Source organism: Spermophilus citellus (assembly GCF_964194105.1).
Source record: "Spermophilus citellus genome assembly, chromosome: 3".
NCBI lineage: Eukaryota > Metazoa > Chordata > Mammalia > Rodentia > Sciuridae > Spermophilus > Spermophilus citellus.
Genome location: NC_138184.1, coordinates 4,589,768 through 4,617,429, shown reverse-complemented (window position 1 = coordinate 4,617,429; position 27,662 = coordinate 4,589,768). Strand labels below are relative to the sequence as shown.

General features: G+C 52.1%; 1 protein-coding gene across 3 annotated transcripts in view; it reads left to right on the top strand.

Annotated features, from left to right (window-relative positions):
• Nucleotides 1–10,212: 10,212 nt before the first annotated feature.
• INSR (insulin receptor) overlaps nt 10,213–27,662 on the top strand; it is a 124,280-nt gene continuing 106,830 nt past the window's right edge. Inside the window, exons 1-2 of one of the 3 annotated variants that reach the window (XM_081286201.1) lie at nt 10,213–10,808; nt 26,638–27,189. In XM_081286201.1, the coding sequence (XP_081142327.1) occupies nt 10,709–10,808; nt 26,638–27,189 (652 nt within the window). In that variant the 5' untranslated portion in view covers nt 10,213–10,708. The remainder of the gene's footprint in view (nt 10,809–26,637; nt 27,190–27,662) is intronic. The other 2 variants (XM_081286202.1, XM_081286203.1) reach the window with 2 other exon arrangements.

The following is a 27,662-nucleotide window of genomic DNA, read 5'->3' as shown; positions in this document are numbered from 1 at the left end:
GTGCTCACCCCAACCTCGTGATGTAACACATTCAGCCCAGGTTCGTGCTGGCGTAAAAAGATTTACTGTCCTGCCAGTCATGTGGCAGTGTGGCTGTGCAATTTCAGACAACATGCAGTACTTGACAGCGAACCACGACGTGACTGGTTTATATCGTCACTGTCATGCGCGCGCGCATGCGGCACTGGGGATTGAACACAGGGTGCTCTACCACTGAGCTACAATGCAGCCCTATTTATTTATTTATTTATTTATTTTAATTTTGAGACCTGGTCTCACAAAGCTGCCCAGGCTGGCCTCAAACACGCGATCCTCCTGCATCAGCCTCTCAAGTCTCTGGGATAACAGGCGTGCACCACCACAGTCTACACTATTTTTTTTCTATTGTTATTTCAGGGTATACTCCTATTTATACTTTTAAAAAATTTACTGTAGAAACAGTTTGCTGTGCTAGCTGGCAGCAGTTTCCACAAGCACACTGACCTGGTCTCTAGAGGACTTCAGGATGCTGCGTCCAGCCAGGGACCTGCTCCATCCAGGTTCATGCATGTACACTCTGTGATTTTGGCACAATGACAAAATTGCCTGATGATGCGCTTCTCAGAATGTGTCCCCATCGTTAAGTGATGCAGGGCTGTATCATGTCACCACGTTTGTGGTAGTGTGTTGAAGTAGCCATGGGAACACACTTTGCTGTGTCCCGGTAAGCGCTCAATGAACATCTCTTACATGTGCTGGGAGGGTGACCTCAGGGCTAGGACCTGGGGAGGAGAGAGGATCTGGTGAATTCTAAGCCAGGGGGCCAAGAGGCAGCCAGGTGCCGGGCAGGCTCCTGGGGAGCTTGGGCACCAGTCCAGGCACCCTCAGCCCTAGGGATGAAGGAGTTCAAGTTCAAGATGGGAACTGGCCCATGTCGGCCACAGGGACACAGGTTGGAATCGGGAAAGAGGCTTTCTGATCCATTTCCCTTGTCCCATTTGCTGGTTTTATTGTATCCCAATGATGTAGGTGGCCAAGGCATCCGAGATACACCACTCTATATCCTTTTTAATTTTTTTAAATATTTATTTATTTATTAGTTATTGGCGGACACAACATCTTTGTTGGTATGTGGTGCTGAGGATCGAACCCGGGCCGCACGCATGCCAGGCGAGCGCGCTACCGCTTGAGCCACATCCCCAGCCCCCCTTTTTAATTTTTTAATTAGTAGCTTTTATTTTGTAGAGCTCTTTGGGTTCATAGAACACTTGGAAAGTACAGAGTCCCTCATACACTCCCTCTGCGCCTCTCCACTTTTCTCAGTGTCTTGCTTAGAAGGGACGTTTATGATGACAGATGACCCCAGGCTGAGACACCATTATGAGCCAGTGTCCACGGCCCACGTTGAGGTTCGCTGTCTGTGTTGTTCATTCTGAGTTTTGACAAACACATGAAGATGTGTCTCCACCATCACAGAGTCACAAGGAACGGTTTCACAGCCCCCCCAAATCCTCTGTGGGCCCACCTCCCTCCTTCCCTCCCTCCCTCCCGCCAATCCTTGGTGACCACTGATCTTTTACTGTCTTCATAGTTTTACTCTTTCCAGAATGTCGTGGAGTTGGAATCATAGCCTTTTCAAACGGCTTCTTTCACTTAGCAATACGTATTTACATTTTCTTCTCTTAAACATTTTGATAGAACGTATATAGTATTAGATGGACCATTTAACCATGTCTAAGTGCTCCGTCCTGAGGCATGGGGCAGTCACAGGGCTGTGCAGCAGGGCCCACCACCCCTGTCCAGGGCTTCCTGGTCTCCCCAGACTGAAGCTCTGCCCCTTCAACACTAGCTCCGTCCCCTCCCCGCCCTCCACCCACCCTGCTGCTTCCTGTTTGGCTCTGAGACTCCAGGGATCTCCCGCGAGTGGACCCTGCAGCCCCGTCCTTCTGTGTCTAGTGCATTTCACTGAGCACAAGGTCCTCAGGTCCATCCAAGTCATAGCAGGAGGCAGACCTTCCTTGTTTTTCCGGGCTGAATGATAGTTCACTGTGGGAATATGCCACATTCTGTCAACGGGCTCGGCTGTCTGCAGCTTTGGGCCACTTTGGGTGCTGCTCTGAGCGCAGATGTGCAGGCTGTTGAGTTCCTCTCCCAGCCCCTTTGTGAAGAGGCTCAGAGGTGGAATTGCTGGTTCATGTGGTGACACCACCTGTAACTTTGTTCCCTTCTTTAAGCTGTTGGATTTAGTGATCTATGACCCCCGGCAAAGCTGAGACAGAACATGTGGCCCGTGGGGTTTTATCATCTCCTGGGAGCAGCCCCTTGGTACCCTTGTTTTCATTGTGGTCCTTTCTCGTTGGAGACACAGCATTTTAATCTTCAGAGTGAGAGCTCCAGGGGTCACCGTGTCTCTGGCGACTTCGTGCTGAGCCAGGGCTTTCCCTTGGGCCACTGAGACCTTCCCAATTTTATGTTCTTCTAGTTCATTCTGTGCTTTAGATTTTGCCCTGGAAAATTATATTTAAATGAACTTTTAGGTCTGTTTTTAAAAATCCGCTCATGAAAGACTATGGATTTTCCTCTCAAGTTGCTCGACCATTTCCTTCACCCCCTTTTTATTGAATAATGGTGTTTGGGGAGATTTTCCTCTTTCCAACCGTTTGGGAAACAAATTTAAAAATAAATTATTAAAATTGGAGTCTCCTTTTAAGATTATTTCTCTGGTATCTTGATCCAATAGCCTATACCAGTGCCGGTTTAAATTTATCTTAGCTTTATAAGATTTTAACACCTGGTGATATCATCACCTTTTCCAAATATACTTTTGATGGTCATTCTCCCACCTTTTTTTTTCTTTCTGTGGTGCTGAGGATGGAACCCAGGGCCTCTCCTATGCTAGGCAAATGCTCTTCTACTGAGCGGCACCCCTAGCCCTCTTTCTGCCCCATCCTGATTTAATTATTTGTTTAGGCCGATGGTTCTCAGCTGGGGATGATTTTTTTCCCTCAGGGGACACTTGACAATGTCTGGAGATATTTTTGGTAGTCGCATCTGGGGCCATGCTGGCAGCCTGTGCAGGGTAGAGACCAGGGAGCCCGCAGAATGTTCTAGAATGCATAGGACATCCCTGCACTGCAGAGGGTAATCTGATCCTCGAAGTCCATAGTCCTGAGGTTAAGCACCTCAGGCTACATGAATTTCAGAATGATTTTCTCGATTCTTTTAGATATAGATTTTGATTTGCATTGGATTTATAAATTTTGGGGGTGGGGTGGGGAGAAGGATGGCCTCCATACCAAATTCTGATCTTTTACCCAGAAATAAGTCATATTTCTTTATTTATTCAAGTTTTATTTTGTGTTTTTCTATTAAGCATTACATTTTTTTTTAAAAGTTGGGTCGGAGCCATTGCTGTTACATTTTTTTCCACTGTATTTTATTTTATGTCACTTTGTAGCTATGGTGATCTTATTCTAAAGAAACACAGCTTTCTTATGCTGATTTTTTAAAAGCAAACTAAGACACATGGTTGAAACAATTTAAACAGACAATAAAAGGATTGCTAGTTTTTATGCATTCATCATGAGAGATTCCATGGTTCTAGAAATACCTATAAATATGTATGTGTTAGTGTGTATTCCAGTAACCCTATATCCTTTCAAAACACAAATGGTAGATCCTATTCACACAAGCCTTCATTTAATGATTTTCATATAATAATCTATATTTTGGAGGTTTTCATTTCTAGGCATGTAGATTTAGCTCATTTTTTTTTTCTTAAAAGGTCATGGTATTCCACTGAATGATATCTAATATTTATGTTGGAAAAGCAATTTTACTTTAATTTTGAAATTTTACATAATAATCATCTTTAAGAGCTAGATAATTTCTTTCTTTCTTTTTTTCCGGTGCTGGGGATGGAATCTGGGCCTCGTACCTGCTGGGCAAGTGCTATACCACCAAGCCAACTTATTACAGTTTAGATGTGAGGTGTCCCCCAAAAGCTCACGTGTGAGACAATGCAAGGTTTGGAGGAGAAAAGATTGGGCTATAGCCTTAACCTAATCAATGAATTAATCCCTGATGGGATTAACTGGGTGGTGACTGGAGGCAGGTGGGGTGCGGCTAGAGGAAGTGGTTCCTTGAGGATGTAGCTTTGGGGTGTATATTTTGTATCTGGAGAGTGAGTCTTCCCCCCTCCCTCCCTCCTTCCCCCTCTCCTCCCCTAGCAGGTGAGCTGCTTCTCTCGGCCACACTCTTTTGCTAGGATGTTCTGCCTGACCTCTAGCCCTGAGGAATGGAGCCAGCCTTCTATGGACTAAGACCTCTGAAACTAAAAACTCCTAATGAACCTTTTTCCTCCTTTACACTTGTTCTGACCAGTTCCTTTTAGTCACAGCAGTGAAAAAGCTGACTAAAACACACACCAAGCCCTTGAACTGCTCGTAATCCAGTTCAGAAAACCCACCTGGCAGTTGACCATAGGATTCCGGATGGAGAAAACCATGGGCGGGGGGGGGGGGGGGGGGGCTGTACAGTTAAGAATCGATGTCTTAAAAGTGGATTAGACACCCAGAGGGTTCTGAAGCAAAGAAAGGGGAGAGGCAAGAGGGGCAGACGAGAAGAAAAGGGAGGAGAGGAGAGAAGAGAAAGAAAGAGGGAGAGAAAGGAGAGAGAGAGAGAGAGAGGGCAGGGAGTGAGGGTGGTGGGGAAGGGAAGGGAGAGAGATGTAACGGGGGACAACTGCCTCTCTCCGCCAGTGGGAAAGGGTCTTGCACATTTGCAACAATGAATCACTTTCGAGACAGGAAAGTGTTTTACCATCTCCTGAAAAGTCCCCGGGGAGGAGGGACCTAGGAAGACAGGGATGACCGGGATGGATTGTTCTTTTTTTATACTTTTTGCCTGATGGAGGTACGAGTAGTTCCGCGGCAGTCTTTTCATCCTCCAAGACTTTTGCTGGTTTGGTCTAGTTAATATCTAAACTGTCTAGGATGAAGTCTGGGGCTGGGGGTGGCTCCGTGGTGTGTGGCTCCAGCCTCAGCACCTCAGCCTCCCAACAACCAACCAACCAACCAACCAACCAACCAACCGACAACACAAAAGATAAAGTCTCAAGCCCCCACAGCCTAAGGGGCCAGAGGAAGCGGATCATCCAGAAAGCCCTGTGGGTCCCACGCTGAAGCTTCAAAAAGTGTGGATTCCAGGGGAGCTCCAAGACAGGAATGCAGTGATGGTTCAAAACCCAAGGGACATGGAATTTCATTCAACCACAAAAGCAAGAAGCACTACATGGCACGAGAATGGACCTCAAACCCATCATGCTAAATGAAAGTTGCCGGTCACAAGAAGCTCATGGGTGCTAGGACTGCACCATGGGAAACATCCACAACAGGTGAATCGGTAGTGACAGAGAGTAGCCGAAAGGGGGTGGGAGGCGAAGGGGAGAGGAAGGGAGGAGCGGGGACACTGTGGGCACAGGCTCTGGGCTGGGTGATGGGAAGCCTTTGAAAGGAGGCAGGGCACAGTGCAGGGTGTTGTGGGTGGGAAGGCCACTCGCCTGCACACTGTAACATGCTTGGAAGAGCAAACTGGAGCACAGCATTGGCTCCCATGCTCAGCAAGCTCAGAGCTGTGGTCCCCGCCCCCAGTGCTGCAAAAATAAACAAGCAAAGCAAAACAAAATAAAACAAACCCACCACCACCACCAGAACAGTTCTACATTATGTGTATTTTAGCACAATACAAAATTTGTAGGGAAGCAAAACCCCAGTGGATTTCAAAAGAGCCAGAAGTGGAGATTTTAAGAAGCAGAGAAGCCAGGTGCAGTGTGGTGCACCTGTGATCCCAGCTGCTCAGGAGACTGAGGCAGGAGAATCACTTGATTCTGTCCAGGAGTTCAAGGCTAGCTTGGGCAACATAGTGAGACACCCTTACTAAAAAAAAATAAATAAAATAAAAATAAGTAAGAGAGCTCTGTGGAAATGTTGGAATACACCCATCAGGGGGCAGAACAGGTAGACAACACATGCTGTAAGTTAAAATGCTCATCTCCTTTCACCAATTTATACCCTGTCTTTATATCCCCAAAGTTCCAAAACAGGAACAACATAACCCATGCAGAAAATGTAAGAGTATCGAACAATTGTTATACTAACTTGGCAATGCAAATTATTCACGAGTGATCAGAGAAGAAGGAAAAGAGACAAAGCAAAGAAAATTTAAAAATATATTTGAATTGATTGGATATTTTGAGAAGACATGAAGGTCTCCACATTTCTTGGGAAAAGGGTATTTAGGTTATTGCTATTCTTTGCTGCCATAAATATTTCTGTGGATGCTGCTTTTGACGTGCCCAGGAGTGCAGCCTAATACACGGTTAACGCAATTTAAGCCAGCGACGTGGGGAGCCTGTGGTCCCACAGCTTCTGTGCAGTGCCACCAGTTTTCCTGAAGGTTGGGAACTCCAGCGAATCTTTAATGATGAAGATGACTCTGCATCATTTTACATATTTAAATGCTTTTGCATTTTTTTCGTAGTTGGTTTCTGTGAGCTGCCTATTCATGTTTTTTCCCCCCATTTTAATTTTGATAAACAAGGATTTTGGCTTTTTTTCTTGCAGAAGAAACTGATCACTGTGCCTTCTGTTCTTCAACATAATATAATGCACGTCCTTTGTCTGCTCCTTTTGTTGCACTTAAACAAATTTTTGAATTTTATTTTTTTGGTTCTTCCTAGTTACATGTGACAGTAGAATCCATTTTGATAAAATTATATAAGCATAGGATATATCTTATTCTAATTAATGCATATTTTATTTTCACTTTGAAAAAATCTATCTTTTGAGTTGATACGTGAGTTTTTTTTTTGAGCTATTTATGTAATCTTAATTTTTGCATTGCCATATTTGTTATTTTAAAATTGTAAGTTGGGGATTTACGTCTTCCTTAGGAAAACCTTCCCTACTCTGAAATTATAAAGTAAAACTTCCATGTGGTGGAGTCTTACAGGTTTCACTTTTAAACAACTGTGGAGTCCATCAAATCCATTTTCAGTGTCACGGAGCTGTGGACATGTCCTGTGTCCTCGAATCACTACTTCAGTGACCTCTGAGAATAGTCCTACCATTGAACCCTCCCCGCACCCCTGGCCCAGTGTTTACTTGATCCGGATGTTGTATCCCTGTAATCTTCCGCCTGGTTCTATGAGAATATTATTTACCATTATGAGTCTGCTCTTGACCCTGGGGTTTTGTGTGACTGCTCAGCAGGAGTGAGATCAACATGCAGATTTCCCCCTCCTCTCTCCCAAATGTATCATCTTAAAATCAGGTTTCCATAACAACACTGGGATCAGGAGATCTGGTCTCCTGCTGCAGGAAATGGAAAGCGGCTCCATTCAGGGAGATGGGACCACAGGGGCTTGCCATAGAAAGATGCCCAGAGTGTGGGGACCCTGTTGCCCAAGCCCCCCTCCCAAAGCCCCACAGAAGCAAAGAATTGGCTGCCTGTATCCACAGGCTATGAAAGTCTCTCCCTCCGTAGACACACTTTCAGAGGACACAGCACTTTAATGTCAGAAAGAATCCAATCTGTCAAAAACAAAACAAACAAAAAGCCCCCAAACGAATATTTTGTCGGACCATTTTTTTAAACTTTTAATTTTAGCATGACATCAGACGTTCAGAAAAGCTGTATGGGTTTTTATTTGTACACGCTTCACCAGATCCACGAGGTTTTATCACATTTTATCATTCTGCTCTGTGTTCTCTCTCTGTTCACCCTCTCAGTTTTTCCCTGAATCATTTGCGAGTAAGTTACAGACATTGCACCTCTTTATCCCAACACGGTATTTATTTATTAAAACCAAGGATATTCTCTTACATATCCTAATCCAATGATCCAAATTAATACTGCTACGAGCTATTATCTAAATGACAGACGTTTTGGGGTCATCTTAATGGTCTCAGTAATGTCTTTCAGTACCAAAGAAAATCCAGGATCAACTTTGGTCACTTATGCAGGTGGTGTCTGGCAACCTTCCTCCTCTGTGAGCTGGTTTCCTGGTCTCTGTTGTTGACAAGTACAGTCGCACAGTCACACAGTGCCCCATAATGTGCTCTGCTCCACCACAGATCCAATATACATCAGTCGACCCAGAAGTTTACAACAGAGCTGAAAAATTCCTAGTGCCTAGTATTTTGACTGAACCTGTTCAATGCTTAGATATGCTTAGACACACAGCTTGTGGTTGTGGCACCATCGCCTGCAACATTCAGTACAGTAGCATTCTGCACAGGTCCATAGCCCGGCAACCACGGGCTCCACCAGATAGTCTAGGTGTGTGGTATATGACCCATCTAAGTTTGGCAAATACACTCCCTGTTGTTGGCTCAAGGTCAAAATTGCTTGGTGACTAGGTTCTCAGAACATACCTGTGTTGTTAGTTGATGTTCGACTGTGTCTTGCAGAGAGAATCTTAGGGCCTATTGTAATGATCCCGTTATTCTTCACTGAAGTCAAAAGAAAATTGGAGGAGGAGGAGGAGAGACATGGGGGAGGAAGAGGAGTAAGGGAGGAGGAGGGAAGGAAACTGAAAGCAGTTGTTAATATGGTCGATTCCTGGATCTGCATCTTTTAGTTCTGCCCATGGCTTGAGTTTCTCCTTTTCCCTTTGTACAGCTACGGTGCCTGGTTCAGTAGCAAGGACGCCTCTGAGCCTTTGCAAATGCTATTCCTGGTACCTGGAACTCTTTCCTGAGTCTTTGACAGGCTGGTTCCTCTTCATCTTCAGATTTCAACTCAAACTTGCTTCCTCTGCAGGTCCTCCCCTGCCCCCCTTCAGCTCATCACACACAGGATTATTTGATGCCGTCCCCCCTATTGTTTGCTCTACAAGGAAATGGATCATATTTATTTTGCTTACTGTAAATCCCTTATTACTTACTGCTTATTGATTCTTCCACTCAACAAATATTTATTAACCAACGGATAGGTCAGGGCGTTGGTGGTAAAGTAGTGAACGTGACTGACAAGATCTCTACACTTGCAGGGGAGGGGAGATGATCCACAGGATGATAAATCATAATTCCAGACAGAGATAGGCTAAGCAGGATGAAGAGGACCAGGGAAAGGAACAAAGGAACTGAAATGCAGATGATTTGAGAGCCGTGGTCAGGAGGGCTCACTGGAGAGAAGTTGAAGCTGGGTTGAAGTGTTAAAGGGCAAGGTCAAAGCCTTGAGGCAGGAATAGGTTTGGCTTGTGGGAAGAACAGCTTCTGGCAAACTATTTGTTTAATAAAGAGAAGATTGGATGCCTTGGGTCTAGAGTGGTGTCAGGCGCTTTCCCAAGTTTTCCAAGTATTTCCTGTGCACCTTACCAAATCTGGCATGCGGGCGTACCCAACCCAGCCTGCTGGATGAGCAGAGCCGAGGTGGCAAAATCAAGACTGCACAGGAAGTGAGGGGTAGAGGGGCTGCCTGCCCTTTCCCCTGCCGCAAGAGGAGTTGACCATTGTCCTGCCAGTTGTTCCTAGAGATTCAGACACATAGACGGGTGTGCGTGTTGAAGAGCGTGGCCACCTGCCCGCTTTCCAAAGCTTCATTTGTTTTGGGGGAATTTTGGCATATCCCCCTGCCCCACCCGCCGTTAGTTCTTCAATTTAAACTTTAGGTTGCGACGAAGGACCCAGACCACCGCATACAAGGAGTACGCAGGGCTGTGGACACGTGGCTGTCCCCAGGAGTCTGGCGTGGGTCACGCTGCTGGGCGGGGACGCCCGCGGGGAGGACTTCTAGGGCGCCAAGTAGTTCTAGGACCGCGGCCGTCGCTGGCGGGCCAAGACTAGGCGAATGAAATTCTGCTCGCCCGGGCCGCAAAATTTAAAGAAGTGCCCCCAAACCGAGACACCAAGATAAAGGATATTTTAATGCAACATTTCAAACAATTAAAATGAATTCCCCAAAGGCCACGATGAACAAAATAGCGATACGGAAAGAAGGGATCCGTTTGGTTGCGTCGGGCATCTGGGGAGACCGCAGGGTCTGAGAGTGAAGAATCGGGGCTGTTTGGGGCGCCCCCTGGGCTGGGCGCGGGGCCCCGCACCCGGAGGAGGGCAGACGGGGCGGGGCGGAATCAGGCCTCGCCTCCCTCCGCCGCTCCTCCCTGCCCCTCCCCGGGGCCTCTCCCGGGCGCCCAGTCCCTTCCCAGGCAAATTCCGCGCCGCCTTTTCCCGCGCTCCGGACGGGGCCCAGCTGACGGGCCGCGTTGTTTACGGGCTCCAGCAGCCCTCGCTCCCGCCGCCCGCCCGCCGCCACCAGCCCAGGTGCCCGCCCGCCTGTCTGCGCGCCCCTCTGTCCGCACGTCCCTCGGCCCCGGAGCCCGCCGATCGCGGTCCAGAGCGCACGGGGCCGAAATCCAGGAGGCCGGGGCGCAACTCGGAGCTTCTGGGCCTGAGATCGAGGGACCGGGCCCGAGCCGCAGTGGCTAGGGGGTCGGGGCCGCCTCCTCCCCACCGCGCCACCCTTTCTGTAGCGGCCCAAGCCGCGCGCACTCCCCAGCGGTGTCCCAGGGGCCTCTCTCGAGTGGGGGCTGCGGCAGACAGGCCACCGACGTGGAAGAGAAGGACTCGGAGCACCCCGCGCTTCTCCGGCGGCCGCCTCGGAGCATGACCCCCGCGGGCCGGCTCCGCGCGCTCTGATCCGCGGGGACCCCGCGCTCCCAGCAGCCATGGGCGCCGGGGGCCGGCGGGGGGCGGCGGCCGCGCCGCTGCTGATGGCCGTGGCCGCGCTGCTGGTGGGCGCCGCGGGCCACCTGTTCCCTGGAGAGGGTGAGTCTGGGGGCGCGGGAGTGGGCTGGGAGCACCGCGGTGGGGAGGGGTCCCCCGACTCAAATAGAGCCTCCGCTGGGGACTGAGAACCCTCCCACGAGAGGGGGCGGCGGTGGCCGGGGGCGGCGGTGGCCGGGGCCGTCGCTCGGGCCCCGCAGGGGGGTGGGAGGCTGCTGACCTTGGCTTTTGCCCGCTGGGCTCGCGGCTCCGTGCCCCGTGTGCCCGAACCCGGCCTGAGGAACCTTGCCCCAGTGCCCGCCCTGCAGCCCGCGCCTCTCTGGAGCGCGCTTCTGAACTGTGTCTGGCCCCCTGTGAGCCCAGCCAGCTCGGGAGAGGCGACACGCGTCCTCTATGGGTCCTCTCCGGAAAGTGGGGTCACTGGGTCGGGATAGCTTGGGACAGCCAGCCAAGCGCCCACGCAAGCCCATATGGTTTGGAGCCCAAGCGCAGGGGGCCCCCCTCGGGGGTGACGCTTCTGGCTTCTCTGGGAGGGGAATTTTAGAAACCCACCTTCCTGGTTCCTTGGCTGTAGACCCGGGGCCGTCCGTGTTTACACTTCTGCTTCCAGATGTTCAGAGGCGACTCTAAACCTTTGGCAGCAGCAGTTATAGTAGCCGTAGTGGCCGTTTTTCATCAAGATTATTATAATTAGTATCACCATATGCCACTGGGCTGCTCAATTTTATCTCTCTGGACGCTGGCTGTGCCCCTGGAGGCTGATACTGTTGTGCACCCATTTCATGGAGCGGTAAATCCGCGCCCAGTCTGTGTGCATAATTTTTTTGCTGTAGAGGGAGGATTTAAATCTCTGGGTCTGTCCCACCAGGCTGTGGACTACTCTGTCCCTTGTCTTTGGACTCCCAGACCCACTCCCACCCCTCAGTTCTGTCCTTGCTGAAGGGGTCCTTGACCTTGAGTGAGTCTCATACTAGGGCATTCCTGGTGTCTCTCCTGGATGTCCCACTGTGGTGATAGAGGCAAACCCCAATCCCGATGTCCACTTGGGGCTTGGTAGCAGGTGCTTTTCTGATTTGGGAACAAAAACTGAAGAATCACGTAAGAGAATATAGCTAGGGTTTCTCCCCTCGGGGTTTGAAGTCCTCTTTAAAAATATCTGCTGAGTTACTGCTTCAGATTTCCCCATAAGAGGTATTTAATCATGGAGAGGAAGGGGTGGGGGTGGGGGAACTGAGGCTCCTAAAATCCCTGATGGAAAATAAGTTCAATGAGGCAGCAGTGGCCACGGAGTTGACCAACCCTGGTGACTGAGCGGATCTGCTGATTGCACAATGTCTATAAGCCCCAAGGGTCTGGTATGCAGTAGGTGCTCCATGAAGGGTGGCAGTTGGTTTGGGTTCTTGTTAAGAAAGTGCAAGCTGACTTGTTAGAAGTAGGCCAGTCTCTGTGTGTGTGCCTGTGCGCTCTTGCCGAGGTAGGTGTGGTTCCCTGCTCTTCTGTTCCTTGGAGCTTTGGTAATTGTGCATCTGTGCCTGGGCTTTCAGGGATCATAAGTGGATTTACCACTTCTTCGTATATTTACCATTTCCACAAGGACCAGGCCCTGGGTTGATTTGATTGGCATTTCTAGCTAGAGCAGTGCTTGGGGCGTAGTAGGTGTGCAGCAAATACTTGTGAGTGGGGCACCGGTGGGGGGGCCACCTGGGCGTGTGTGGCATATTGATCATTTAAGGAGCACCTTCTTCTGTGGAATATGTACGAGCTTCCCCACGACCCCTGGAGGTGGGGTAGGTCTCCCCTCTTCACAGGCCAGGAAAGAAAGGCCTCCAGCCATCAGGCTGCTGAGCTGGGATAGAGCCCCCCTAAGCTGGCTCCCGGGCACTGGTTTCTTAGCAAACAGTTGTTCTTTTGGATCTGAGCCTCCCCACCTCTGCTTTGGGGTTTAATGGTTAACAAAATCCTATCAAATAAATGAGATGTGATGCCTCTCAGAGGCGTGGGGAGGGGCGAGGAACTTTCCAGATCATTAATCTGCACTGCCAACCAATAGGGTGGAGTGTGGAGGGAAACCAGGTGACTTTGAAGAGAGGAAGGCTTTTCCGGAGGCATCCTGGGCAGCTGGGGTTCCTTCTCCCCTGGAGTCTTCGTGGGGCTCTGAACCGAGCGCCGTCTCCTTCTCCATTTCCCTCTGGATCGCTAGCTCCCGCCTGAGGTTGCTCGTGAGCACCGCGGAGTCAGAAATCGAAGGCAATGTGGGATCAATTAAGATAGGAGTCCGCCGGGCATTGGGGGGCCCAGTGAGCTGGTGAGGTGTGCCACCCCGGCTTCCCAGCGGCTCTTAGGCCGCCTCCCTAGGAGGGTCCCCTCCTGGCAGTTATTCCTGACGCTTGCTTCTTTCCTGGGGACCTGTCCCTTCCCCTGACATTCATGGAGCTCATTGGGGTGAGCCCCTGGGGTACCCACCCTCCCCTACTCCATTCCTATTTGGTTCCAGCAGGTCTTCTCACCTTGGCATGGGGGGTTGGTGATTCTTGGTTGTGGGGTCTGTCCCAGGCACTATAGGGAGTGGAGCGGCATCCTTGTTTCCACCCACCCCATGTGGATGGTGCCCCCTTTCCCCACTCATGGCGAGGAACGGTGTCCGGCCAACTGTCTGCAGACGTGCCCACAGCCCCTGGCTCTCTCCCTCTTTGTCCAGTAATCTCCATTCGCCCACAGCCCCTGTCTTTTTGGCCTACTGGCTCTCAGCACCCCCTGGGTCCTGTTGCCCACCCCTGCCCCCTGGCCTCCCCTCCTCCCTGCCCTAGCCGGCCCTGATGCTCTGCTGTCTCACCTTACAGCTGCCTGGCAAGGTCTCTGCCACCTCCCCGTGGCTCTCAGAGGTGATCTCTCACCTCCCAGTCCCCCTCCTCTATCTTGACCTCAGCTCACCCCCGGGGTGACACTGCTCGGCCCCTCCTACTGGAGGCAGAACCTCCTGCGCCTCCCCCCAGGGCCTGGCTTTCCCTGGGCTCTCTCCTGCCTGGGGACTTGTCCACCTCCCTTCCTAGAGGGCCGGCCTCTCTTCCCCTTCCTCAGCCTGCTGGAAATGTAATTCACATCTAGTCGGTTCCTTCTTCTAGAACAGGACTCCTACCCCCGTCTTTGCACACAGTTTTATTGGCACAGGGCCACGCGTGTTTATTTCCCATCTAGGGCCACTTGTGTGCCCTAATGGCAGAGCTAAATCGTTCCAACAACAAATTCACACATAGGCTCTTCCCCAAAAGAGTTTGCTGAGCCTTCATGTGGACTGAACTTCTTAAAATGCTTTATAAAATTATGAGTTTATTTTTGCAGTGCTGAGGATGGAACCCAGGGCTTCCCGTGTGCCAGGCACGTGCTCTGCCCTGAGCTGCACTTCTTGGGAGTTGATCTGGACAGTTGATTAGTAGCTAGTGTGGTCCCTGGTACCACCCAAACCATCAGCTGAAATGAAGTACCCAGGAATGTGACCCGTTTCTTTTACAGTGTAAACCAGGTCAGAGAAGTGCATGTTATCTGCCGGGCTGAGCAAATGGGTTCCAGGGTTGGGATCCCCCCCCCATCCATAGCAGTGTGTGCATCTGGGATTTACAGATTTCAACAGCCACGTTGGCATGGAGTGGGGATCTGTGCCATTGGCCTTACCTGTAGGACCTGGAGGGAAGTGGGGTGTGCCGTGAGCTTTTTTTCTCAGGACCCCTGTGTTAAGTACACATCCAGAAGTGGGGTGGTTTAGGTTTTGCAATTGGATCATATTATGTTTTATTAAACTCAGATAACGACTAGAAATGCACATCTCCCTATATGTCTAGAGGTGTGTGAATATAACATGCACACACTCACACACACTGACATATAGGGAGTCAAACTAAGGCCCCCCTTCAACTCTTGGTCCTCCAAACCATCCCATTCCTGACCTGGCAGGTAAATGGGATTAGTGTGTATCCTTTTAACCTTTGAAAATATTTATTTTTAAATTATCATGCAGGAAACTGACTTTGGTGTATACCTTTATACATTTATGAAGGTGTGTGGCCACTCCTACAGTCGAGATGCAGAGTAGCCTCTCTGCTTCTCAGGTGTCCTGATGCCACCCTTTATCATGACCCCACCCACCCAGCCCTTGCAACCACCCATCTGTTCTCCATCCTATAATTTGCTCTAGACTTAAAAAAAAAAATCTTACATTTGAATTAATAGATTCTTAAAAATAAAAATTTGACCCGGTACTCCCAGGCTCTGTTAAGTTGTCTACTTGCTAAACCTTTTTTGTAACCCTCAAGTCAATGCTCGTGACACATTTGTGGTCATTTAAGAATTTTGAAGCTGAGGACAAAGGAGGCGATCCTCTCCTGCCTTCCTTCAACCCTCGTGCTGTGGGTCTATACAAGACCCTGTCTCAAAATAAAATTTAAAAAGGGTTGGGGATGTGGCTCAGTGGTTAAGCACCCCTGGGTTCAGTCCCTGGTACCAAACAGCTGTTCTTTTTGGAGCCTTGGGTTTGGCATTTTTTTTTTGTGTGTGTGTGTGTTTTTTGTTGTTGTTGACGATCTGGTATTTAAAATGACCCTCGACCACAGTGTGCTGAAGTGCCGAAGTCTGTCCCTGAGGCGGCGGACCTCAAGTAGGAAATGCATTTGTTGTTAAAGAAGTTCCCTTCAAGCCGGGCGTGATGGCACACGCCTGTAATCTCAGCACTCAGGAGGCTGAGGCAGGAGGACCACAAGTTCAAAGCCACCCTCAGCAACTTAGCCAAGTCCTAAGCAATTTAGCAAGACCCTGTCTCAAAATAAAATTTAAAAAGGGTTGGGGATGTGGCTCAGTGGTTAAGCGCCTCTGGGTTCAGTCCCTGGTACCCAAAAAAAAAAAAGATGTTTCATTCAGGCACAAGAGCTAGCGGTAGTTCTGCTGGCTGTGAGCTCCATGTTCTTGAAACAACATATGTGAAATAAAGTGTCTTTCAACAGGAAAAAAACCCACAAAGCAAGGTTATATAGTGATCTGTTGATGAAAGCCTTGCAGGCAGCTTGGAGGAAATCATACTTTGTATTTTTCCTGGGAAAATGGCTCAGTATTCGCCAATCCAGTGTCCCGGGGTGCGCCAGTCCGCCCGGGGTGCGCATAGAACAGAACCACCGCCAACAAGGAGACTCAGCCATAGGTGGTTTTTGCATACGTGGTTTAAAATTTGTGCACTTGAGCTTGTGGTTTCCCATTTAGAATCCTCTGGAACTCACATGCCCTTTTTGCTGTATTTCCGTCGGTGGGCAGATCCTTGCTCACCTTTCAGAGAGTTCACAAGATGGCACAGAATCCCCAGCCTCTGCCAGGTGCGGTGGTGCATCTGTCTCCCCAGCTACTTGGGTGTCGCTCAGTGGTCAGAGCACTTGCCCAGCGTGGGTGAGGCCCTGGGTTCCATCTCCAGCACCCTAAAAAATCAAGAAATAAAGTCCAACTCTGGCGCCAGGGAGTGCCAACATGGCTTTTGGGACTTTAAGATGAGCTCTTCTGAGAGGTCAAGTGCAGACTGGCCTGAAGTTCCAGTTGGAGTTCCAGTTGAACTTGTGATGATTAACTTTTAATTTCAAAGCCGGCTTTCCCCTTTAATTCCTTAAGCTGACGGAGTATCCTCAGGTGTCCAGGGCAGCTCCTGGCGCAGGGCAGTACGGGCTCGTCCTCTTTTCTGTCCTTTGTGGAAACGTGGAAAACGGGTGCTTTCCAAATGCTGCTGGGTTGGTCAAGAGCATGCCGAGGTCACGGTCCAAAGGAAGGGACAAGGGAGTGGAGAAGCCACTGCTCTGACTGCTTTTCTGGGACTTCTGGTGTCACCCTGTCCCCAAGCTCGTACCCACTGTATCCTTCCGTAAGACCAGCAGAGGGATGTTCCCAAGTGTTTCTTTAGGTTCACCCGATGGCATTGCGTCGGTGCCGTCGGTTACCAGGGTCTTTTGGTCTTGGACCTCTGCAGTGCCTCTCTGGTCTGGCCTCTCTTCCTGGACCTCTGTGTTTCCCTGGACGCAGGGTCGCCACCCTGCTGTCCTGCCGCAGTCCGGCTGCAGCAAAATAGCCGGGGGCGGGGGGTGACGAACAACTTGTGTAGATTGATACAGCAGGAGTGGGAGCCGTTTATTGTAGGACAGGAAGGATATTTATACATTCCACACAGCTTATCTTAATTAACCTAAACTAGATACAGCAGTCAACCAATAAGGAATCTCCACACTTAATGGCTCGCTGGTGCCACCTCCCAAACCTCTCCCCCTGGCAAAATGCCAGGCGCCATCCCGACTTGTTTACAGACCCTGACACTGTCCGACGGACATCTCCTTTCCTACTCTGATCCTTCCCTTCCTGCCAGCTACGTCCCTTGCCCCAGCCCCTGGGGTTGGCTTCCTTAGCTCCAGGGGCCACCGGTCCCTGTTCTGGGTGCCCTGCGTTGTTGCGTGGACTTCCTGGGTCCAGCTGGGCTTCTCCCCTCTCTGCCTCTGCTTCTTCACTGACCCTGGCCGGAGGTCTCTTTCCTCCCTGGTGGCTTTGCTGTCTCTCTGGTCTTCTGCTCCCGTGTAGGCTTGACTTGTCTGAGTCCCCATTGTCCGCCTGTGGGGGATGGTCCCAGCACACAGTCTCTGTGGATAAGAGCATCATGCTCTGACTGTGGAAGGCAGCCTGTGTCCGAGCTCTGCTCCATCTTTGCTGTGTGACTTTGTATAACCCACATTCCTCTCTGAGCCTCTGGGTTCTCTTTTTCCAAAAAATTCTTCTCAGTGATCTACGCGGTGTTTTGCGTTGCACACCTCTGTCCTTCAGGGTATTTACTGCCCTCCCTGTGTGCCACGCAGTTTCCAGGGGAGTCCATCTGTCCCACTATGGCTGCCCTGACTTCTTTTTTGGTATTGCAAATTGAACCCAGGGGTGCTTAACCACTGAGCCACATCCCCAGCCCTTTTTATGTTTTACTGTGCAGTAGGATCTCCCTAAGTTGATTAGGGCCTCACCTAGTTGCTGAGGCTGGCCTCAAACACACAGTCCTCCTGCCTCGGCCTCTGAGCCACTGGGACCACAGGTGTGTGCCTCTCTGCTTCTGGATATGGCTTCCTGGTGTTACATGGTGGAATTTGCTTTTTAGGGCCCGTCTTTCCTGGTAGAGCCTGGATCCATGGACTTTGTGGGTCTCCTCTCCTTCCTTCTGATATTGTCTGCCATCCCCCAGGGAGAGGGAATTCTGGGAATGCTGTTGGCCTTGGGCCCCGGGCTTCTTTCCTCTTCCACGCCTCCCACCACTGCGGCTTCCTCCTTGCCGGTGCTTGGTTTGTTGGAAGGTTCCCCTTGGTACATCCTCTGAGTGTGAGGCTGCTGTGAGAAGGTTCCAGAAAGAGGATGTGGCTGCTGAAGGTCCACCGCAGCCCTCTTTCACCTGTAGGTCATAGAGTGACTGTTTCCTTTTTCTGTCTTCTGGTTGCCTGTTGTTCGCATCCTGCTGTCCTCTCTTCCCAGGTACCCCCTGCCTGTCCCCCGTGGAGGTCGGCAGAGGGACCGTCCCCTCTGTTCATATATCATCCCTTCATTTGGGCTCACGAGCCATCCAGACTTTACAGAAGAGGAAAAAATGGAGGCTCAGAGATGGACATGTTTTGCTTAGGGTCACACAGCAAAGGTGAGGCAGAGCTGGGATTTGAGCTTAAGTTCCCATCACAAAGTGCCCCAGACTGGGTGGCTTCAAGAATAGCACTTTATCTTCTCACAGTTCTGGAGGCTGGAGGTCCCAGGACAAGGTGTCCGCAGAGTTGGGTTTCTTGTGAAGTCTCTCTGCCCAAGTCCCTCTGGGGCTACTCCTTGTCTCACCAGCATCCTCACCTGCCTGCGCTTGGCCAGAAGGTCCTCCAGCCCCTCCCACATCAGGCCCCTCCCACATCAGGCCCCTCCTACCCCGGCCCCTCCCATCGCCGGCCCCTCCCACCACCAGCCCCAGTCCTTGGTCCCCAACCTCCATGGAGAAAGCATTGTGCCTTTTCCAAGGTGCTGGGGAGGAACCCGGGGCCTCGGGTGCCCTCCACACGTGCCCACAGCCATGCTCCTGCTCACTTTCTGCCCTCAGCCACCCGGGACAGTCCCAGGACCACACTGCACAGCTAGAAGGCCACTGGGCTAGCAGTCTTCCTCCCTCCTTGTCACTGGCTGCTCCTTTCCTGTCCCTGGAGATAACCAGAGTCACATTTTTTTTTTTTTTTTTTTTTTTGATGTGTGCACCCGTGCGTACTTGTCTAGAGAGCAGTGTTTGTGTGTAGGAGCCAGTACATCTCTTTGCCTTTTCACAGAAGTGATACCGTGTCACCCAACCTGTCACCTGCTGTGCTTTGCTCTTAACGACACATCCTGGGATCTTTCCATATCAACCATGGGGCAGCTTCCTGGTTTCTTTTGAGGCAGGGCCTCACTAAGTTGCTGAGGCTGGCCTTGAACTTGCCATTCTCCTGCCTCAGCCTCCCAAGTAGCTGGGATGACAGGCACCACCACTGAGCCGGGCTCCTGGTCTCTTCCTAGGGCAGCCCATCATGCCTGTGGCCCGTGGGCCCGAGCCTGTTCAAAACCATTTTTAAATGGTTGAGCAAAGACTCAAATTTCTATTTCATAACCCATGAGAACTATGTAATTTGAATTGCAGTCCCTCTATCCTCCTTGGAGGGTGCTGGGAGTGGAACCCAGAGTCTCACCCGGCAAGGGTTCTGCCAGCGGGCTGCACCCCAGCCTGTGATGCCTCTAAATACAGTTTTATTGGAGCACAGCCTTGGTCATTTGTTTACATCTTGTTCGTGGTGGCTATAAAGGGAGAATTCGGTAGCTGTGACTGAGATCGTCTCTGTCACCCATAAAAGTGGAAACATTCTCTGACTCCTCTTAGGAGAAGTTGGTCAACCCCTGCATTATATCATCGCAGCCGAGACCTAAACATGTGTCGAGATCACCTGCAGATTCCTGGGCCCTTCTTCCCGAGTTTCCAGTCCGTGAGGTCAGGGTGGGGGAGGAGAGTACAGGAGCACTGGCTTTTCTAATGGCTCCTGGGTGATGCTGCTGGCCCAGGGGCCCCTGTTGGAGAACCACTGCATTAGATGGATGGACCTCAGTTGAACTGACCAAGCCCCTGGTGATGGACAGCTACATCGCTTCTGGGTTTTGGTGTTACAGTCAGTGCTGGGTCGAACTACTCAGATTGCTCCTCGGAACCCACCCGAGGGATCCAGAAGAATCTGCATTTATCAGGTTCCTGCCACCGGTCCCATGGCCTCACGCTCCCCTCCAGCCCCACTCAGGTGCATAGGTCTCTGAGGGCCCACGGCGGGCTTCCCTGTGACATTTGCCTTGATATTTCCATAGCTCTCTTCCCTGTCATCTCCCTGCACCTGCTGTCCCACTTGCCAGTTCCAGGAAAGGGGATGCCCAGAAAGGTTAGATCACTCACCCCACGTCACACAGCTGCCAAAAGGCAAGTCTGATTCTCACAGGGCTCTCGGGCGTCGAGTCTGCGCAGTTCACGGTTGTGCTGACTCTGGGTTTCACGGGGTTTAACTCTGACGGCAGCGCATCAGTTTCCTGGGCTTTGCCCCCCTCCACTCCTGTTTAGCTGAAGCCTTATTTCCTTCCAGGCCCCCCTGTCCAGTGCGATGCCCAGTACACTGGGACGTCCAGCCAGTGTTTGTTGAATGAATACGGAAATGGTTTCCACAGGGCTCTCTGGCCGGCTGCAGGGCCTGCACTAGAATCTGGTTTCTGTCGGTGGCTGTCTCTTCAGCTTGACACCTCTCCTTTGCAGAAGCCGATTTTAAGAGTGTGTAGAAAATCTTAAGGGTCTCTGACTCCCGTGTGTCTGGGATCAGGATTCTGAAGACACTGGGAATTGGCTGCATGGTTCAGGCTGGAGAACACGCGGCCAGGTCCCAGTTCTCGTCCACCCTGCAAGGATTTTGTCACGTATGGCTGCTGCTTACTGACGAGGAAACCGAGGCACACAGAGAGGTAGAGGGCGTAGCTCAGCCTCACGCCGCTGGCACGAGGCCGGGGTGGGACAAGAAGCCGCATCTATAGGGTTTCCAGTGTCCCCTGGGACTGGTGTGGCTGGTGACCCGGCACCTGAGCCCAAGGCTTGTTGGGGCAGGACCCCCCCCCCCCCGGATTTAGGAGCAAGCCGTTTTAAGACTGGAAAGAATTCAGAAAGGAACGTGTGGCCCCAGAACAGGTCACCAGGGAGCACGTGAAGAATGCTGCGACCCAGGAGCCAGGACGCTCGTGGCGGGAGGCAGAGGCATAAAGGCTATCGGTTAGCATGGACGCGTCCTCCCCTGTGCCCCCACCAGCACGTCCCCTTAGTTGCTTTCTTGGTGGAGAGAGAAATCGGGGAAGATGAGACACCTTCCCGGGTGGCTCTCATGCAGCCATTTCTCCTGGAAAATTCTCAGGTTCCTGGAAATTCCGGAGCAGCCCTGTCCACACCGTCCACTAGGACATTCTGCTTTGGTGGATCTGTGCAACGTGGCGGCCACTCAGCTCCTGAGCCCTGGAGCTGTGGGCGGTCGGTGAGACTGAAGTTGTAGTTTTAATGAATTTAAATGTCAGCTTCAACTTTTAAGTAACTTTAATTCATGTAAATATAAAAAAAAAAATCAGTGCTTGATTTTAACTAGGAAACTCCCGAGTGGGCTTGGAAGGACTTGGGTGTATGAATCTATAATTTCATAAAAGTCTACGTCTTCGGTGATGCCCTCTGTGAACGATTCCAACAGACGGAGCCTGCGAGGTGAAACACGCTGCGTCTCCAAGGCCTCGAGTGGAACCGTCCCGTGGCCGAGCTCAGTGATCTCGATGTAGTGTGGATTATGTGTTCGGATAAATTAGGTTAAACGGAAGCCACACCATTTCTTCTTGTATATTTTTTTTCTTTTCCTTTTGTTCTTTTCGTGGTGCCGGGGATTGAATCCAGGGCCTTCCCCAATGCTGGGCAAGGGCTTTACTACTGAGCTACATCCCAGGCCAATGTCTGACTTCATAAAGAGAATTTCACATGTGGTTTGCACCTCCCTGGCCATCCACGTGGAAAACCTATAGCTTATCATTGTCCTTGACTTTAAGATGAAATAGGCAGGTATGAATGATTCTTTTTCTAAAAAAGTATATATTTTTTTAGTTGTAGATGGACACAATGCCTTTATTTTATTTATTTATTTTTATGTGGTGCTGAGGATCGAACCTAGGGCCTCGCTCGTGCCAGGCAAGCACCTTACCACTGAGCCCCAGCCCCACCAAGGGGTGATTCCTGTTGGACTGTGTGCTCCTGGTGGCTCCACCTCCAGGAAGCCTGTCTTGATTGCCCCAGGCTGAGGCTGGGGCTTGCTTCATTTCCTCTGGCCCCTGAAGCTGCCCCTGATGGTTTCCTTCTTGGTTGTGTGTGTATTTAAGAGACGAGGTCTCGCTGGGTTGCCCAGGCTGGTCCTTGACTCCTGGGCTCAAGCCATCCTCCTGCCTCAGCCTCCCCAGTGGCTGGACTACAGGTGCCATCCCTGGCTTGGTTCCATTTTAGGTGGATTTGGGTGGTCACTTAGTAATTGCCGGGCTTTACCCTTAGGGACTGCCTGGGTCCTGTATCCTGCAACTGTACCCTTGGGTTCCACGTCCGCGGATTCAGCCAGCCACGGACTGGAAATATTAGAAAAACAAAAAACGCAAAACGTGTCTTTATGGAAACCAGGTGGACTTTCATCCTTGTCACGGTTCCTTCAACAATACAGCGTGACGACCTTTGACGTGACATTTGCGTTCTGTTGGGTATTGGGTCATTCAGAGTCGGTTTAAAGTCCACGGGAGGATGTACGTGGGTCTTGAGCTCATCACGTAAGGTCCTCGAGCGTCCATGGATCCTGGTGTCCCCAGGGAGTCCTGGGACCACCTCCTCATGAACACAGAGGGGTGACAGTACTTTGGGCTCAGCAACGTCTGGAGTGGTCCAAGTGCTCAGGGACGTTGACTGTGAAGGAAGGGACAAGGACGATTCTGTCCCACAGATTTTCTCCAGGTTTTTATGTCATGAGAATGACTGCGTTGGTCCCCCATTTCTGTCACATTCACCGGCTTCTTCCTGGGGCGTGTTCTAGAAGGAACGGAGCTGGCGAAACTAGCTTGGCCGTTTTGGGCACAGCTGCTGCTTTTGCTGACGGGTCTTGGAAAGGGGCTTGCCGTCCTAAGCTGCCTGTGCCACTCGGCTGGCCTCACGCTCCTGCGTGGAGCAGGCGCCTCCGCTGGGGCTTCAGTGTGAGAACCAGTCCTCAGAGCTGAGCCCAGGTCCCCGACGTCATGATCATTTAACTGCCACCTGGGGCCTCCGGCCTCCTGCTCTGGACCCACACACAGCGAGGCCCCAATCCCGTGCTCCTGTTCGGAACCAGGGGCAGGGTTTGGTGCCCGCCCAGAGGCCCGAGGAGGCCGCAGAGACCCCTCCACCTGCGTCTGGCCTCCTCTGGGATTTTTCTTTCCCAACAGTCAATGGCCCTCTTGTCTTTGCTAATCAGGGCGCAGAAGGCTCTAATGAGCTAAGGGCTAGATTCAGGGAAGGTTAAAACAGCGCAGAAATTCTTTACTGTCCTCTGCAGTGACAGCCACTCAGTCTTTGTTGATGACAATGTCAGCCTAGAACTCACCCCGCAGCCCCCCGGGGAAAGCCATCTGTGGTGTCCAGGGTGCCCTCGGCGGTCCCCCAGAGCACCCCCCGCGCCCTCCAGCTCGGATTCCCCACGGCCCACAGCCCCGCCTGCGTGGCCTCAGCGGGTCCTGCCCTGGCCACCCCGCACAGGCGGAATCAGACCCTTGTGTCCTTCCGTGTCTGGTTCTTGGCGTGTTTCCAGGTTGCCTGTGGTGACATGTGCCAGAACATCATTCCTTTTTCTGGCCGAGTGGCCTTCCTGCGTGGACAGACCACAACTGTTGATTCGCTTATTCCTGAGGGACTTTGCCTTCGAGTTCCTGTGTGGACTCGTGTTTCCGTCCCTAGGGCTGCAACCGCTGACCTGACCTTCTGTCCCCGGTCTGTTTCACGTTCTGGGAGCGGCCATCCCGTCCCCCAAAGCTGCTGCACCATCCGCCACCCCCACTAGTCATGTGGGGTTCAACTTCCCTGCATCCGCCGAGCCCTGGGCATCGCCTGTCTTTCCCTCCGGGTGACAAGGTGGCGGCTCACGTGGCTGCTTTCCATAGTCCTGAAGCCTCGCGGCCGGTTAATTTTTGAATGTGCATTTGGGGGTGACTTGGGTTCTTCCTGATCGGGTGGGGACAAATGCTCTTTGCATCCCCAGTTAGTGGAATACAGCGTGTGACGTTCGGATTCAGAGGTGTGGACTGGGGCGTCAGAGAGAATACGGGACACCCAGTTACAGGTGACCGTCAAATGAACAACGGTGATTTATGAGGGTCGTGTATATCCCAAACATCGCCTGGGACATACTTATTCTAAAAATCCACGTCTTACGTGAAATTCAGGTTGAATTGCTAAGTCTGGCCGTTCTGCCTGCCTCTGCTGGGCTGCGTGCCTTGGCTTTGCAGCTTGGAGCTGGGGCAGGGTGGGGATGGGGCTCCTTGGGCTCGATGCCTGTCAGTACCTCTGTCTGTGACGCTGTTGATGTGACTGTGGCCGGGAGCCTCAGGCCTACCTGGGGGGCATGGCCCTGTGGGGCTGGCACTGGCCCCTGGTGTCCTCCCAGCCTTGGCCTCCGCGACCTGCTGGGGTCAGAGCTGGAGCAGGGAGTCCCAGTCACTGGGTGCCGCGGCTTTCTCCCCAGGGCCCAGGGCCTGAGGGTGGGTTTCCCCTTATTTGCACTTGGTCTGTCTCCTCCGGAGCTCGATCCAAGAACACGGCTTTCTTTTTCCCCCTTGTTGGCGTTTGCAGTGCCTTTTGAACTTGCCTTCTATCGTGGGCTGTTCTCAGGGTGGATTTGTAAGAGGATTTGCCACTTTTCTTTGGAACAGTCCGTTTGGCTCAGCGTCTTGGAGTAAAGCAGGAGCCGAGCCGTGCAGCCCAAGTGTGGGGGCCGTGTTGTGAGCGTGCCCTGGGTGTGTCATGCCTGGGCAGCGAGGTGCTGCCTGTAGAGCTTGTGTGTGACAGATGCCAACTTACATGGAAGGGACCCAAGGAGAAGGGAGAGACCCAAGTAGGCATTCAGAGGAAAGGAAATCAGGGAAGCCCGCCTGGGGGAGGCGCATCTGACTGACTCTTGACGTTGACGGCTGGATTTAGAAACAGAGTTCAGGGCCTGGACAGAAGAGAGATGGGTGGAGAGATGGCAGTTGCCTGTCTTGGGGGGTACACCACCACGACACAGTGACAGGAACTGAGCACCTACTCCGTGCCAGGCCCTGCCTGATCTCTTCCTGGGTCGTCCTGTCACGCACGGAGGAGATCTTGGGGTTGTGTGAGAGCCGTGGGCGGCTTGGTGTGGCCCGGGGAGGGAAGTGCAAGGTCGTGGGGGAGCCATGGCGGGCGTGGGAGCCGCCTCCTTCAGCAGAGTGAGCTCGCAGGGTGCCCGGGTTCCCTGGGGAGGTTGGCCACACCCAGGTGAAAGGTGATCAGGTCTTGACTGCTGGCCAGGAGGCCGCCGGGAGGCAGAGTCAAGCTGGGCTGTGGGAATCCTGACAGAGCACACACACCGCCTCCCCGCCCATTCCAGGTGGGCACCCCTGTCCCGCAGGCCACTTCCTGCTGCACCTGCCGGCCGCCCCACCCTCCGGCAGCTGCCCGGGTACAGTCCTGTGGGCCTGTTGTCTTCACTGTGGCCAGGCCACGGGGTGGGACTCCTGGCAGGGCTGCCAGAGGCGCTGCTTCTCTGCCTTTTGAAGGCTGTGGTTCCAGCCCGGGCACTGGTCAGCGGAGCCTCTCGTCCAGGGTCGAGGCAGAGTTTGGAGCGCAGGACCCAAGTCAGGTGCCCATGAGGCTGGCGCTTTTCAATCCTTCACCTTTAAATGTATTTTTTTTAACAAATTATTTCAGTGGACACAGAGTAGCTGCGCGTGTTCCTGAGGACAGTGGGTGATTCGATGCGCCCGCTATATGCAGTGACCCCACAGGTCGCCAGCATTTCTGTCGCTCCCTACGGTTCTCATTTCTGTGACCTCCCTGCTGTTCTGGAACACAGTCCGTTACTGTTCGTGCTGGACGCTGCTGTGCCACAGGCCACCGGGACTCCTTTCTCCCAACTCTGTGTCCATTGACCAGCCTCTCCCTACCTCCCTGCTGCTCCCCCTCCCCAGCCTCTGGCAACCACTGTTCTGTTCTTTGCTTCTGTGAGGACAGTTTTTTAGCCCCTGCACGTCAGTGAGGTTTTATGGTAACGGTCTTTCTGTGCCTGGCTTGTTTCCGTTAACACAGTGTCCTCCAGGTGCATCATGTTGTCACAAATGATAGGAATTCAGCCGTTTTTTGTGGCCGATAGTATTCCATTATGTGTGTACACCACATCTCTTTTACCCGTTCGTCTGTTGATGGACATGGGTGGCTGTCATCAAAATGACAAGAGGGAGCAAATGCTGTTAAGAACACGAAGAAAGGGGAACTCCCATGCCGTCCTCGGGAATGTAAATTGGTAGAGTCACTGTGGGAAGCAGCGTGGGTTTCCTCAAAGCACCGAAAGTACCATCACCAGGTGATCCGGCGAGTTCTCCCCACCCTGGGAAACAGGAGCATGGAGGGCTGATGACTGTCACCGCCGGGCATATCTGAGGACCCCGTGTTGCTCCTGTTTGCCAAGATGTGGGCACGGCCTGCGATCCCCGCCTGTCGGTGCATCTCTCACCATCTTGCTCTGTTTCCTTCCAGTGTGTCCCGGCATGGACATCCGGAACAACCTCACCAGGCTGCATGAACTGGAGAACTGCTCGGTCATCGAGGGACACCTGCAGATCCTGCTGATGTTCAAAACCAGGCCTGAGGACTTCCGGGACCTCAGCTTCCCCAAGCTCATCATCATCACCGACTACCTGCTGCTCTTCCGCGTCTATGGGCTGGAGAGCCTCAAGGACCTGTTCCCCAACCTCACGGTCATCCGCGGCTCCCGCCTCTTCTTCAACTACGCCCTGGTCATCTTCGAGATGGTCCACCTGAAGGAGCTGGGGCTCTACAGCCTCATGAACATCACCCGGGGCTCCGTGCGCATCGAGAAGAACAACGAGCTCTGCTACCTGGCCACCATCGACTGGTCCCGGATCCTCGACTCCGTGGAGGACAACTACATTGTGCTGAACAAAGACGACAACGAGGAGTGTGGAGATATCTGCCCGGGCACCGCCAAGGGCAAGACCAACTGCCCTGCTACCGTCATCAATGGGCAGTTTGTCGAGCGGTGCTGGACGCACAGCCATTGCCAGAAAGGTATGTTGGGGTCACCGCTGGGGGCACTGCCGGGGGTACCGCCAGGGGGTACAGCCAGGGGTACCAGGCAGGGCCTTCTCCAGCCCGCCCAAGGGCAGAGCCTGGGGACAGCACTCACTGGCAGGGCTGGCATGCTGTTTCTGTAAAGTCTCAGGTGACAAACACTCCAGACTCTGCAGGTCACACGGTCGTCCCCGCTAATCCCCAGGGGACCCGATGCCAGACCCCTGGTGGACGCCCGAGGCAGCAGATGGCACCCAACCTGTAGTCACCACGCTGCTTCCTCCACTAAGATTCCTAGGATAAGGTTTAGTTATAAAATACGAGCAGTCAGAGTCCCAACGATAACTACTCACAAAACAGAACCCTTAGAAGGATACACTGCAGTAGATTGCCACCATCAATTCCCTAGCACTTTGGGGCCTTAATTAGGTAAATAATTAATTAGGGTCACCTGAACAGAAGCACCATGG